Genomic DNA, 15,261 nt, shown 5'->3' on the forward strand with positions numbered 1-15,261 from the left:
CGCTTTGAGTGACTGGGGCGAGGACGAATCGCGTCGTGTGGTTTGGAAAGACGGTTGAGCCCAACGAGGGCCGCGTCATAGCCAATAGCATTGAAGAGCTCGTGTGTGCATAAGCGGTGGCTGGAGCTACTCCGGGTATACTTCCGCGTCCAATGCGTGTTCATGTGTAGGTTGAATGGATGAAACGGAGAGAGCGGAGAGGTATAGGCATGCTGTGATACGGCCCTATATATTTGCCGGCAGGACTATCTTCCTTTTAAAGACAACCTCCTCCTTGCATTGGTTTCCACTCAGTGATGTCGCGTATTTGTGTGGCGCACCTGTAAAGAGCGAGACAGGCAGAAGCCGGCTTTTTTAATTATTTGATTCCTTTTATTTCTTCTGTTCTTTTTTCCTTTTGTTTCATGCATTTGCTGAAAGGAACTCATTTCTGTGTTTTGATTTAATAAACATTTCATTTCCTCATTTTATCTTGTTTGTGTTGGCTTTTTATGTTTCCAAGTTTGAACTAAGAGAGAAGGAATTCATCATTTTACGAGCTATTGGCCAGGTGTGTCATTCAGAGATTGTTTGCCTAAGGACGTCCATAACTTTCATTTATAGAAACGGTAAGATATTTTTACACATTTGCTCATTCACCTGACACATTTTAAACTGATATTTCATCTCACGCCAATTCTTTGAGGACAGTGTGTAGAGCAGATCATCCACTGTAGTCTCCGGCTGTCTAATTGCATGCAGACGCGATGGGAAAGTCACCGTGATGCCTTCCTGTTTCCAATGACAGCTGACTTTCAACTCTGAATGTCGGTGCCTTTGGCAGATCATAGATTTACGCCATAGGATATGTAGGCATGTGCTCATTTAATAATTTCCCAAGGTTTCAGACATGGACGGACACATTTATTGCTTTAGTGTGTAGAAATATAGGCCTTGGTAGAGTGCTGAAACGTGGGATCCGCATAGTAGTCGGTTATTTCACCGCATTTTAAGTGAAAACGTTATCATGTTGGAAATATTAGACTGTTTTATATGTAGCCCAGTTTATCACATTAGTAGTTGAAATAATAGCGACAGTAAACAAACTAACCACGTTTAGGCTGTTTGATTTTTAATTATTTCATCAATTTGAAAACTATAGATAGAAATATGAAAACATAGTCAAATACTACAAATTTAAGATTAATTTAAGATTCAGTGTAGTCTAACTCTAAAAAGGACCTCATGCTATAGCCTATAGCTTAGGTTAAGTGCAGCCTTTGTGTTGCGCTACTTGGAGTTGCTGGATGATATTGTCTAAGTTCTGGTATGGCATTTCTGAATTTCCGTGGAGATCTTAAGTGTAAAGTGTAGACACACCTAAAATTCCTATACAACAAGAAAAACACCCCGGATTTGGATCCTAACCTTTTTCTTGCCAAAGGCCACTTACCAACATCCCAATTTGATTAGGGTTTACATTTCATGCCTGTATTCATGCAAATAGACCTATATGTAGGCTACTATGTTCTGCAGGCGCAAACGTGACAGTGGAGTCAGTTTACTCTAAAGTAGAAACAGCAGTGCAAATAGTCAAATTAAAGTAGGCCTATCTCTGTTTTTGCTGGTTTCCCCTGAACACCATATGGACCCTGGTAGCACACTGGCGCAACTCTGGGGCCTCTGCTCCAGCATTGTCATGATTGTGTGTTTTTCCTTTGCATTGATATTTTGCTCTAAATAGCAGTCAGGCTAGGTAGCGTGAAAAAAAAAAAACCTGCACCTGCAGCAAATCAATTAGTCAATAGTTTATTTCCAGAGTAGAGACTGGCTCTTCGCTGATTGGCCAAGTGTCTGATTAGTTTACTTAAGATGGTCGCGTTCCCGCCACCGCCCCTTTTCTGCTGCGCAAAGACTGCGACCTAGAGTTTGTCTACATACTTCACAATAAATAAAGTGACTGCGAATCAACACCTCAAGGTAAGCCACCACAAAGGAGTAGTGTAAAAGTATGAGCTGCCAAAAGAAACTGCGCACAAAATGTCCATATAAAAAAAGCGTTTTTTACGACTGGTAGCTAGCGAGTCAGACATGCTGTGCGCAGAGCTTCATTGGAAATAATCGTATTTTAACGTGTCATAATGTTGGCCAGCGTTAACTAATGTTAAGCTAGCCAAATTAATCGTTACTGTCTTAGCAAGCGCAGATCTAAATCCGGGTGCTAGCCAACACGCAGTAGTACCCCCATGTTGCCTCACAAGCTGACTTTATAAACTTGAAAACCGTTTGATTCCCCACCCTGTGTTTGGATAAAACCTGCTCTTTGGCAGTGGTCCAAACCGCGTTCGGCTAAACAACCACGCCGCTTGCTGCTGCAACCCTAGTTAACATTAACATGTAGGGGCAGTTTAACTAAGTTAAGATTAAATGTTTAACAAAAAGTGGTAACTTAGCATTAACTACAGGCAGTCATGGTTTGGAAGAATTTGGTAAAAATTAACTTTGCATGAACCGAGTTTGGGTCTTGTTGCGGAGGTTGCCTGCAGTAGCACAGGTGATACAGATTAATTAAACAAGGCGGCTCTCCACTCTCCACATAGACTCCACTTCACACGCCTTACCTAAAAGGCAGGCTAACACTTTTTAAACTCAGTTGGGTTTTAACACTCACCTTTTGCCTTTTTAAACATGGCATCGGTTTTAATTCAGACCCCTTCTTGCATGCATGACTGGAGCAATTTAACACGTGTACTTTGTGGTATTATGTTTTGCCATGTGTCTTATTATATTTTCTAAATCCTGAGTTTAACACACAATATTTAGGCTGTCAATGTATTCTGTGTGTACACACAGAGGTCATTCTTTTAATAGTATCAGAGTATTTTTTTTTTCATCAGTACTTGAAACCTATTTTCCTATATGTGATCTTTGTGATTTATGCCAGTAGTCTTAACTTACTGCCTGATATCATGGCAAGTGATGCCGATACTCACAGTAAAGCCTGTTTCACTGTCCACTTTTAAATGGTGTCACAGGATGTTTTCTTGTCTTTTATTGGATAATACAACTGTGGGGAAAAAAACAGATTATTGGTCTCTGTAGTTTTTGTGCTCATGCTTGGCTGACAAGTTTTTTGTGCTCATGATTGTAGTAACTGGCCTTGAATATTGAGCAGGTGAATGTGTTGGAGCCACAGGCAGCTTGAGTTATAGCTGGCAGTCTGTGGTGAGTAATCTTCAGTTGGTAGGTCATGAAAAGATTACATTCTTGTGGAGCCAGCAGCGACCAGTTAATTTACCAGGAGGCTGCCAACACACACATCTGTGGTCCTGTGGGTAGGCCTGTAGAGGAATAACCCAGGAAAAAGGGGGGTGCCGAGTGACAGTTTCAAGGTGTGGTACACCTTGACTGAGTGGAGATTCCTGGTATTCGTTAAGTTGAACATATGGTAATTAGTAAGACATTTCCACGTACATGTAGAATATCATATGTAATTTCTTAATTTTAACTGTTCAGCAAAATCATCCTCTATTGACTTGTCACTGTATCACAAGTGAGAAATGTTTAAGACAGATGAAATGGAATATGATGAACATACTGGCAATGCAATGTGCCCAATCGCCAGATGAAATATAGTTGTTATAATAAAATATGGCAGTTCTAAATTGTTGTAAGAACATGCCTGAATCAGGTTCCTTTTGCTCAGGTCTTGGTGCACTGTAACCTGAGTAGTAGTAATGCAATTTAGCCATTCAAATTAAGAATCACTGCAGATCTCATCACAAGGTCAGCTTTAGTATAGATGTGAGATGCCCACATTTTTTCTTCATGTGCTGCTACTTTTAGACATTTTTCCTCCTCAGGGTTCATGCAACGTCCACAATTTCAGCAGCCTCTGTGCTCCTAAGAGGGACAAGAGAGAAGACCAGTTGTCTTCATGTATTATTGAGCCCCCACGTTTGCCTTTCTAAATAAAGGCTGCTGACATTGACTAAAATGCGGGACAGTGAGTGAACTTCCAAAGGCCACATCACTGCTCTGTACAGCAATGTGTGCTGCTGTCAGAACTAGGTTAGTAAAAGCAATTATGTCCCCTTTGTCCTTCTTAAATATCCATCCCATCCCCCTTTCTTCTCCTCATGGCCTCCACGTCTGCTCCCCCCCCCCCCCCCCCCCCTGCTGTTGATGTAGTCTGGGATCTGTGGATGGTTCACTTGACTGTTCATGTGGTCCTTATTGTCTGTTGGCCACAGGGTGGCCCTCCCTCTGCATGTGTGTGGGTCATCAGCATTGCAGTGTTCTTGACCCTGTAGCTGCAGAACAGCAGCTTTTATAGATCGCCATGTCTCATGCTCGGTATAGGTGTTAATGTGATGAGTGCTGATTAATGTAGTTTGATGTTTGGCTGTATTAGTGTGTAGGCCTATGATGGTGAGAAGCAGAGGTAGTGTGAAAATACCTAGTGGTGTCTAAGCATTTCACACTACTTTTTTGATTTTGAATTATTGGATTTGAACTTATAGGAACTGTATTGTAAGGTATAAACCCACATGTTTAAACTTCATTTTTACATGGATGGTTTGTTCTTTTGCATTTCCAGCTATTATGTCAGGTAATTCTAAAACACTGGCATCAGCTTTTAATGTCCAGCTTTTGGCGTCACACTGTCAGCCTTTGTGATATATGGCTTGCACACTTTTTTTATATTATAGCTGATATGAAAATTATGTACTGCTATTTTGCAGTAGGCTTCACTCAATCATTCTTTGGCGGTGTGACTTCTAGAGTTTCACTATTAAATGTCAGAATCAATACATTTGACATTGCCTACTCAGTATTAAGTACTAATCAGAGTACCTCTGATTTAATCCTTAGCTATTTATAGTGTTGCTATGTTAAACCGTTGCAAGAACAGGCACTTTGATAATCATAGACACACATTTGTTTTCTATTTTTTAGTCAAATAAAAAAATTGTGGTAACAGAGCTGAAAATATGGAGAAAATTATATTTTCCCCTCACAATGACATGTTAATATTTTGCATTAGTTATTAAAAAAAAAATAAACTCTGGCCAGAAAGAATCAAAAATGCCTGGGGTCAAAATTTCAGAATAAGTCAATATTGATGAAGATATGTTGCAGTCTCTTGAGCAATGCAAGCTAACCCAACTGAATTTTATTTCAGGCTGACTCTGTAGTAAATTTGTATTTTTTTTTTTCCTCTACCCAACACTGCTGGATTATTCCTTTAAAGTGTTGGTGAAAAAGCATACACTTCTACTTTGGAGGCAAACCTGTCAATTATAAGTCAGCATTGCATCACTTTTCAGCATAATTCTGACTGGTTCTGGTATGACTGCGCTGCTGCATAAGTACCCCACTCTCAACCCTGCCCACTGTAGCTTTGCACCTTCAGGACAGACTATCTGAGTATTAAGTTTACAACTCTGATACACTTTTGCTCGTCTTTAAATGTTAATCTGCAAACACAGTAGTCTTGCTAGTGGGAATGGTAGAGCAAAAATGCATTAAAACGCTGAGCAGGATTTTGAGGCGTGGACAGCTGAGCAACGCATCATCTAAGACGTGCAAATGACGTGCTCATCATTGTTACCTTGTCAGCAAAATCAAGATGATTCAAGTTGGCTTCAGATTTCAACAGACCAGGTACAACTAGAGTCAAAGTAGTAAAGGTCTTTAAAAGTTCTATTCATTATTACGCTGCGTATAGGATGATTTCACTAATGGTTAGTTTTTACAGTGCTGTCATCAAATCACCTTTTTTTCCTGAAAGGTTATTAGTAGACCTTTTGACAGCATTGTATGTTGTAGCATTTGCCTTTGTACAATAAAGTGTGTGTGGGTAGACTATTCACATCTGTATTTTCAGCTGGGATATTTTGAACCTTGTGGGCTTTTAGTTTTCAAGGACAGGCCTTGCATGTCAGTGTGTGCACTCTGGAGTTCTTCACTCTGCAACTTGTCACGCATACTTGGTCAATTTAATCCTCGGAGGAGCTAGTAGCAGAGATTCGTGCCTCCTCACTTTAAGTGCTCGGTGTCACATCAGTACACGCTGATCTCACTGTTGGCTTCAGGTTCGACTTAAATAGGTTTTAAAGTTCTGTTGGGCTTTTTTGCCCAGTTTATCTTATGATTTGAATCTATAAAAAAGTGTAGTCACAGTATTTCTTTTTGTTTTGGTCCTTTTTAGGTTTAAGGTCCTAAAGAAATGGCTTATACAGTATGTTTTATATAATCCAGGAAATTTACAGACTGGCTGAAGAAAACGGAAGGCAATTTCAACAAATAAAACCAGTCGAATTGTTTGCACTATTACTGGCAGGGCTTTAAATGTATGAATCGTTGTGGGAGCGAGAAACTGAACTCTCATTGTGCAGGGAGATGTGGATTCTTGTGTATTAGAGTGGACACCATAGTTCAGCAGAAATCAAATCTTGCAAAGGAAATTAAACTATTTTTAAAAATTAATACGTGCAGATATGGCAATTATGCTTGATGGCCTTTACTGAAGTTGCTGTTAATTGAAAATAAAATGGCAGCATCCTCAAGTGGCAGTTGTGACATAAATCCATCATTGGGATTGATTGAATTTCAAGCTAAATGAGCTGTGGTAATCTTGGTTGTAGGCTACATTTGTCATAAACATCTATCCTCCAGGTAGTGCATCAAGAGTTTTGCAAGTGAACAGTGCAAACATTATCACAATCAATTGTTTGTTTATACGAGTCGTTTAGTTTATAAAACATCAGGAATTTGTGAAAAATGCTTGTCACAAGTTGTCAGAACCCGATGTAACGTCATCGTATTGCTTGATTAGTCCAGCGGTCCAGAACCCAAAAGATTCAATTTGTGATGATGGCAAACAGATGATCTTCACCTTGGAGAAACCGTAGCCAGAGAATGTAGTGTCTTGAAACGTGAAACAAACAATGAATTGATTATAAATAGTTGCAGATTAAATTTTTCTTTCGATCGACTAAAGAACGATCAGGTTGTGAATATACTCTATCAGTTGGTTTACATCTGTATTTCAGTCAAGAGTTTGATCAGCTGTGAAATCTTGCTTCCAAACACCCACACGAAGTCACTTTCCCGTGTGATTTAAATTAGCACAATCATTGAGCTGCTCAAACTGAGCCAGCACCACCAGCGTCAGAGGTTGAAGGATGACACATGGCTAAGGCACAAAACAAAAGTATAGAAACTGTCAAAGTATTCGGGTGGACCACTTGCATGTAAATTAATGACAGAGCTTTGTTGTCAGTTTGGGATGTCCCTTGTGCTTTTTGCATATTGTCATAGTGACATTATAGATAACTTTAGCTCATGTGTGAAGTCAAAAGCCTTTACTGTGAATGACTTGTGAATCTGTCTTCTCTTCATAGTAATACTGCGTGCGGAGGCTTTTCTCCCTCTTTGTGAGAAGGCTGTGGGATCTGAGAGTACCAATAACCAAACACGCTGCACTTTAATGAGTCCTAAAAGGCAGCCCGCTCAGTGGGGTAAAGTTGTGGAGGTGGATGGGTTTATCTTAGCAGTGATGAGAAAACAGAAAAAGAACCTCGTGGTCTTTATTTGGGGCTGGTTTCTGACGAACTGTGAGACAAGGCCTCCAGGGAAAAGAGATGCTCCGCACTCAAATTCCTGCACAAAGGGGCTGCTGGCTGGCTGCACACAGCGAAAGTCTTGATGAAATTTTTGGGGATAGGCGTCTTGCCAAGCCATCTCTTCCAAGTGTTTATCTAATGAAATATTATTGCCTTGTGGCACTATCTCAAGCGGGACAATAGCCAATGTTTGTGCTTTGTACTAGAATAAAAGGTGAAACACATGAAATGGCGATTGAAGTAAGTCACTTTCTTCAACAACAGTATGTTCTCTTGTGACCTGCTCGTCTCCTGTTTCTGTGCAGGGGGGTAGTACTTTAGCTGAATGTCAGGTTTTAGGTGTTTTGCTCTTTATAGCCTTTTTGAGCTGCAATAATGTTGACATGTGAAATCAGTTCTTTTATTTTGCAGCCACCACCTGGTTTTATAGTTTGAGACTACATTACAGATGAAAAGAGCAGCAAGAGGGTTAAGTTGACCTGTGAAGTTCAAGTCCCCGTCCTTGTGCCACTGGGATGTTAGCAGCGTGCTTGGTGTGGATGTTGACTGCGGTCGCCTCTGTTTAATCACTTGAACCTGAAAACTGATGTCCTAAATCAAATAATGTCAGGACTAATGCCGTCAGGGGGAGAACTCTTTGTCTACTGACCAAACTTTCAGCCAGTTTTGGGGTACCGTATATATTCTGTCAGATTTAGAAGTATGCTGTTTATGATCCCAAGAGACGCACACAGAGACATGAGTATATCATTGTAGTATATCAATGCCTGCAGCCTTCTAACCCTAACCTGCAGTATATGCCGTGGTGAACTGTACATTACTTCACACTGCCGCCATCAAAAGTCTCTGCATGGAGCAGGTTGTACACAACTTTAGTAACTTAAAGATGATAAGGTAATGATTAATGCCTGGTGCTAGGGCTGGGCAATAAAACAATAACGATAATTATCGCAATATATTTTTTTAAATAATTTAATGTTCAATATATTGTCACTAAATATTGGGTTTAATTGATTTGAATCACAAAGTAGCACTTTTTCTATTAAAATATTTGTTTTGTTGAGGAAAAGGGACTGAAATTTCTTTTAGTAAATATTGAAAAAGATTGTCACAATAGTTTCGAATGTTCTACCTCAGATTTGTTAAGTGATCCACTGTTTGGCATCAAGTGTTTGTCACATTCTGTATAAAGAAACCTTTCACCACATAATTAACCATCTGGTTTCTTCAATTTTAACTCGAAAGCAAAAATCAGCCTTTAAACGTGAAAGAAATAATGATTTGACATATATCGAAGATACGAAATGTTTTTATTGTGATTTTGGCCATATCGCCCAGCCCTACCTGGTGCACACTAAAGAATTTACCAATCTTAATAGATTTAAAAAAAAACAGGAGGTACCACAGACAGAATTAACCAAAAAATATATATTAATCATAAGCACACTTAACAATTTCAGTGGTGATTCCAGCGACTTTGGAATTGGGACAAACAAACATGGAGGCAGATTGGGGGGGGGGGAGGGGGATAATACTGGAGAGGGAATCGGCATGGTTTTTACATTTTAGAGCGCGATCAATTACGCAACACTGAAGCTTCCTGGTTAGCTCGCTCTCATTGGCTGTGGCACGTTTCTGATCGGAGGGGCCCCCCCCCCGATCCACTCACTGACCTCAAGGTTATGTCTGTAAAATCCTCACACTACAGGATCACTTGGGAACACCCCTGCAATTGTCAGGATGGGCAAATCGGACCTAGAATCGGTGTAGTTATCCTCTAGTGCGTGCATAGTGTAGCTGTAAAGTTAACTTTACCTCAATGGGACATCAGTTCCCAGGGTTGTGATTTTCCCATACAAGATAATAGGAGGGGATATGGCATGCATCGTAGAAGAAGAACAGCGTGGTAAAAGTTGGTGTGTACACCTTCATAATGTGTTGGAGGTTTGAGCATTAAGGCAATTAGTGCTTGTAATCAAAATGTCCATAACACAGTTAACAGTAAGACTGTACACATCAATACTAGAGGTGCTCACTGCTCACATGCCCTGTGAGATTGAGGCAGCTTATTTTAGTTGTAGGAACCTTGCTAGTAAACTGATCTGTCAACTTCTTACTTGCCCTGATCAATGTACTGTCCTCGAGTTCATCGGTAGTTTATATTCCTTGTGACAATGTTGACTTGTCTGGGGTTGCGGTTTCTTCTAGTGAATGAAATTTGTTTGTGGTGATGGGTCATGTGGGCTGACTCTGTTGCTGTATGTCTGTAGTTTCTATTTGTTGCTTGCGTTGTGTAGTCAATGGGTTTTTGACCTTGTTGTAGGGACATGTCGGAGAATCTATTGAGTCATGTATTCGCACTTGTGCACTGCAACATTAACAGTGCAGTTTCTCTACAGTACGTTCAGAAGCCTGAAAGCAGTGGTGGTAACGATGGACACGTTTCATTAAACTGAAGTAAAACAAACACTCGGTTTCCTTTACATGCAACCAATGGAAGTTCAATGTTTACAGTAGAAATGATTGATTGTACATTGCACATAAAGTCATCCTTTCAACTAGGGATCCACTGAAATGAAAATTCTTGGCCGAAACCGAATATAATAAACTTGCCGAACACTGAACAAGTACATTCACGTTCCATTTATTTTGCCTTTTTTTTACTATTGGATAAATTAAATGGTTAAAATGTGCTTTTTACTCAGTGTTTCCCACAGGATTTGGAGAGACTATGGTGGGTGGGTCCGAGGCCTGAGGGGGGTCCGGTAAAGTAAATTACATGTGTGTGTTTACTTTTAATGTACACCTGTAATATTGTGTATATACTTTCTATGAATATAATCCAATTAATCTTATTTCCATACAGTATAGACACCTCACTCTGAAAACCGGACGTTGTCACATGTGTATCCTCGCGCTAAATTCATCAAGTCCGACCCAGTTTGATTAATGTTGTATGTGGTTCTCGTATGGCGTAACACAAAGACTTCATAGCCTCTCTTCAGGTAGGACTCTCGTACTGCAACACTTGTCTTTGTAAATAGAAAATGGCAGGATAAAGTCACTAACCTGCCTGTCAGCTCGCACTGGTCTGTTTCAGTTACCATAAAGGCTTGAATACGAGTGCACTCCAAATTTAGGTGCAGCTAGCTTAATTGCCTTCTCAGAAACGAGTGACAAACACTCAAAGCGGGTCAGACCGTCGTTGCCCTTTGTAGGAAGTCAGCCACAGATGGAATGGATGTGTTTGGAGACAATTCAGCAGAACAGTGTGTGCAAACAGCGATTTCAGCGTCTTTCTCAGACACTTTAAAATGCTTCCACACTGTTGACATGTCAGTGTAATTGTTCGGTAAAATTTATTTGGTCTTTTGACCTATTAGGCTGAACCCCGAAAGCCCTTTTTTTGCTATTTTCATCAGATTAATTTCATTGGCCGAACAATCGGTGCATCCCTACTTTACACCAAAACCAAACTTCATTTGTTTAATGCAGTATTAACAGTTCCCGTATATTAGCATTGTGCCTTCATGATAATTCTTACTGTGCTTAAAATGTAAGACAGATTCCCATCGTAGGTTCAAAGCCCAATCTGATGTCTTAAAATAGCTCTTTCAGAACATGATTTAAAAAAAAAAAAATGATATTCAATTAACAGTATGAAACACAAGAGCAGCAAAATAATATCTCTGTCAGAGGTTTATTTATCACTGCCATTAACACAAGTCAGTCAGTAAGCGGTTATTATGAAACAGCAAGCTGTTAAGGGACGCTACTACACTGTATTTTCATATGTGCACTGAGGAATCTGTGCTTTATGCTATTTTAAACATGGCTTCTGATCTGCCACATATTGGCAAACACTGGAATGAGCATATTGTCAGTGACTTAGGTGGTTGTTCAGATGAGGAGGCTCTGTTGTGAGGGGGTTCTCGCAAGACTTCACCACTCGAGCACAGCTTCTCAGACTCAACTGACTCAGCCAGAATATTGGCTTGAGTTCACTGTGGTCTTGATACTGCGACTACGTGTGTTGCAGTATCAAATAAAAAAAACAAAAAATCGTTATCCGTTCGATAACGACAATTATCACGTTTTTCTTTCAAGCTTTGCTCCTGAGTGAAAATTGAAGAAACCAGGTGGTTATAAACTGTTCTTTATGGTCAGAACAAACACTTGATGACAAATAGTGGATCACTTCACAAATCTGAGTTGGATCATTCAAAACAAATGATCTTTTTTCAGTCCCTCTTCCTCAACAAAATGAATATCTTAAATATATAAATCAGAAAAATTAAGTGCTAATTCGTTCATGATTCAAATGAATTAAATCAAACATTTATTGACGATATATTGAAAATTTGTTATATTGAGGTAAATTATATTGTGATAATTATCATTGTTTCATTGCCCAGCTCTAGTGGACACACTCCTTTTCGACACTTTCAGCACCACTCTTTCATCTGTCTATTAACGTCTCATCCATGTGTTTATGTAGCATTTACCTCCTAGGCTAACAGTATGTCAGCTGGGACTTGCATCCACGCGGTGACATCTTTCAGATCACACAAACATTGTCACCTGCCCAGCACATTGCTGTTGAACCAGAAAGGCTGCAGCCACACCTTATTTCTCCAGTCTACGAGTTGCACACTGCACCCACTGTAACATTGTCAGTGTCCTCCTGCTGCTTTCTGCTGCAACCTTGTTCTCCGGCATGGTCGTGACGTCAAACTCGAGGCATCAGGGGGAAAACTGAAAAGACAAATTCGTGGTGATGTGAAAGGAGTCAATCCTATATTCAGCGGGTTTACTGGGGTTTAATAAACCAGTGCTAATTTTGGTGTAAAAGATTTATTTGAAATAACTAAAACTGTAACATGTAACTGACCTGTTCTTTAGGCAGTCTGATCACCTGTGGCGCCATAAATGTAAAGATTTGTGTACAAGTTTGCAATTTTCACAGCTTAATGATCTTCTAAGTGGATGTTTTGCATCAGCCTTCCTATATAAGCTATTGTATAGTGTGCTGTGCGCTCTTCAAACTCGTGTCACTACTGATGAGCTTTGTTCTGTGCACAGACGTATGCTGATTTGCTTTCAGAGCAGAAAGATATTTAAATATTCAAAATAAATAACATTGTTACGTACATTGTCATTTTTAGTCAATCTATCACAGTGGACTCTAATCACACACACTCCACACCTCCAGTTTTTCACACAAGTTGATGTCAGTTATTTTCAAATGGGGTAAGAGTCCAGGGCGGATCTACAGCTGTTTGATCTGACTAACACCAAGCTGTTTGCTGCAATTTGTTAGTGCACATGCATTTATGTACATCATGATGCTCAGCACAGCCAATCGCTGAATCTGACAGCAGTGGTGTTACACAAATAACAGAACGAGAGCAGCAATTTAAAAGGAAACTGCTTGTTCAAAAAATTCAAAGGTGATTCTCTTCAGTCATGTACTGACTTAATTTAGTCAAGATTCAAAATACTGTCAAGAAAACTATTAGGATAAAAGTCTTTCACTGGATGTGGGAAGGGAAAATGTCAGACGGATGTGTGAAAGCTCCAGTATACAGAACATATTTATTGACGTATGCATAATGTATGGAGCACATAACAGTATTTTAAGATGGCAGAAAAACTTTGACAAAGAACATTGCAATCAGGCTGGCATAAAGAATTTAATCTCTCTTTTCACTTTTGAAATAATTTAAGATTTAATGTTTTTGATTCATATAGTATGGTGAAACATCAAAAAGATGGTGGGTGTTTTTTTTGTTATACCCGTCTGTCTGAAAGTTGCAATGCTGTTTTCATCACTTGAGTAGAGAGAATCGATTCACATTTGAGTTATGGCAAGTTGACATTTTCACAAGATGCAACCAACAAGTAGAAACAAATTCATAAATGGTACACTAAATGCTCAGTTATCTGTGCTGTTTTTCACCCAGGAAATTGTTTGGCATAGGTAGGTGCTCTTTATAAGCCCAGGACCCAAATGTTTAATGACAGAGGTCAGTAAGCTGTGATCAGTTTTATACAGTCTATTTTGAAGCAGATTTTTATTTTTTTTAATTGTTAGTGGTTATAGTGAGGTTTTCTTCAGAACTTGCTTTCTTGATGCATGTTGGCTCTTTTACCTTTTGTTGTGATTTCAGTTTGTAAGCTTTAGTTTTGTCTGTTGGTGAACTCTGGCTTCTCACTTGTATTTTAAGACTTGTTTGCAGTGTTTAATGCTTTGTGTGCGTGCGTGCCAGAGTCCGTCAGCAAATACATGTGTCAGCAAGCGCTGTTGCTGGATGTGAGCAATCTGAGCAGACCAATTGATTTGTGCTTTCCAATTTCAGTGATCATCTTTGTGCAGCACTCCCCTCCATTTTCCTAATTGCCATTCCTCCTGCTTATTGTCAGTGGTGTTGCGGCCAGGTTTCTCTGAAAGCTCTACACTTCCTGGCTCTGCTGTTTGCTCCTTACTGAAGATGAATTGTGACTAAGTGAAACATTGCCTTTTGCTTCTCCCTGGTTTAATCCAATCTGCATGGACAGCCAGTTCAAAAAATATAGCTTCTTCCTTTTCTCCCCAGCAATGACATGTGATCACCTCTGACTGTTGCTTTTGTTCTTGTTGATCTAACATGAAGTACTTTCTGTGTCCACATTTTCAGACGGCAACTCCAAACTAACATGGCAGTCAGACTGTGCGATGTGGCTTCTCTGCTTAGAAGTGGTTCGTGGGCACCTGAGCCTTGGACTGGGGTCTGTGGCACTTCTTTTTTTGAAATCATTTGGCCAGAAGGCCTGCTCTTTGTCTCAGTGCTCAGGCCATACCAATGACGTTAGCGCTCAGTCATATTTCGACGCTCAAATCAAATTAATCACTTGTTCAATTTTGAATTCACTTTTGATTTGAACAGGCACTTTTGGGTTTTGTGTATGAAAAGCTGTTGTTTGACTGTATTGGTATGGTCTAAACCTGTCTGCTACTGACATCTTTATCTCAGACTTACTTTAATTTTTTTTTACTGTGGCTTTATGACCTTTGTGCACAAATGAGTAAAAATGTGATTGAATATGCATAGCAGTGTGATAACACTGATCTGCTTTCTGAACATGGTGAATCTGTTTTTATAAAGGATGACTCTTCATACATCAACTTGTTGCTGGTTTCCCTAACTGATTTACTCTATTGTTTTTAAGGCCTGTTGTCCGATGCTTGTGTACTTATGGCTGGAGATTTGGTGCAGCTATAGGCTTTGCATAACTAGTTCATTTTGCAGAATGAAGTGTTTCTCTTTGGTTGCAAGATTTCACCTTGAAAGACATGCTTAAGTATGCCACTTTCTAAGTTGAATTTTGCTTTATCAGTTAAGCTTCTCACTGATTTATAGCCTGTCACTTTGCTTTCTTAGTAGAAAGTTCTTATTTATTTAGAAACAAAAGCAGCAATCCTTAATGTAAGAGGGAATTCATTATTTACGCTTATTTTATTTTTCTAGTTTTTTACCTGTAGTACTGCATGATCAAACATTTCACATGTGGTCAGATATTTATGCTGAAACCACAATTTTACATAATTAAAATCTACCACAACCTGTTTTGAGGAAGGACAAATTTTGACACACCACAGCCTTTTTTTTTT

The 15,261-nt window shown here is 39.5% G+C and overlaps 1 protein-coding gene across 8 annotated transcripts in view; it reads left to right on the top strand.

The window, feature by feature from the left end:
* Positions 1 to 420: 420 nt before the first annotated feature.
* Positions 421 to 15,261, top strand: part of elavl2 (ELAV like neuron-specific RNA binding protein 2) — a 30,408-nt gene continuing 15,567 nt past the window's right edge. For 3 of the 8 annotated variants that reach the window (XM_038731823.1, XM_038731825.1, XM_038731824.1), the window contains exons 1-2: positions 1,866 to 1,959; positions 14,288 to 14,378. In XM_038731823.1, the coding sequence (XP_038587751.1) occupies positions 14,307 to 14,378 (72 nt within the window). In that variant the 5' untranslated portion in view covers positions 1,866 to 1,959; positions 14,288 to 14,306. Of the gene's footprint in view, positions 609 to 1,864; positions 1,960 to 14,287; positions 14,379 to 15,261 lie in introns of those variants that run through there. The other 5 variants (XM_038731818.1, XM_038731820.1, XM_038731819.1 and 2 more) reach the window with 4 other exon arrangements.

The sequence above is a fragment of the Micropterus salmoides genome, unplaced genomic scaffold (assembly GCF_014851395.1).
Source record: "Micropterus salmoides isolate LMB-PRFRI ecotype aquatic unplaced genomic scaffold, ASM1485139v1 Ms_hic_scaffold_2, whole genome shotgun sequence".
Classification (NCBI taxonomy): Eukaryota; Metazoa; Chordata; class Actinopteri; order Centrarchiformes; family Centrarchidae; genus Micropterus; species Micropterus salmoides.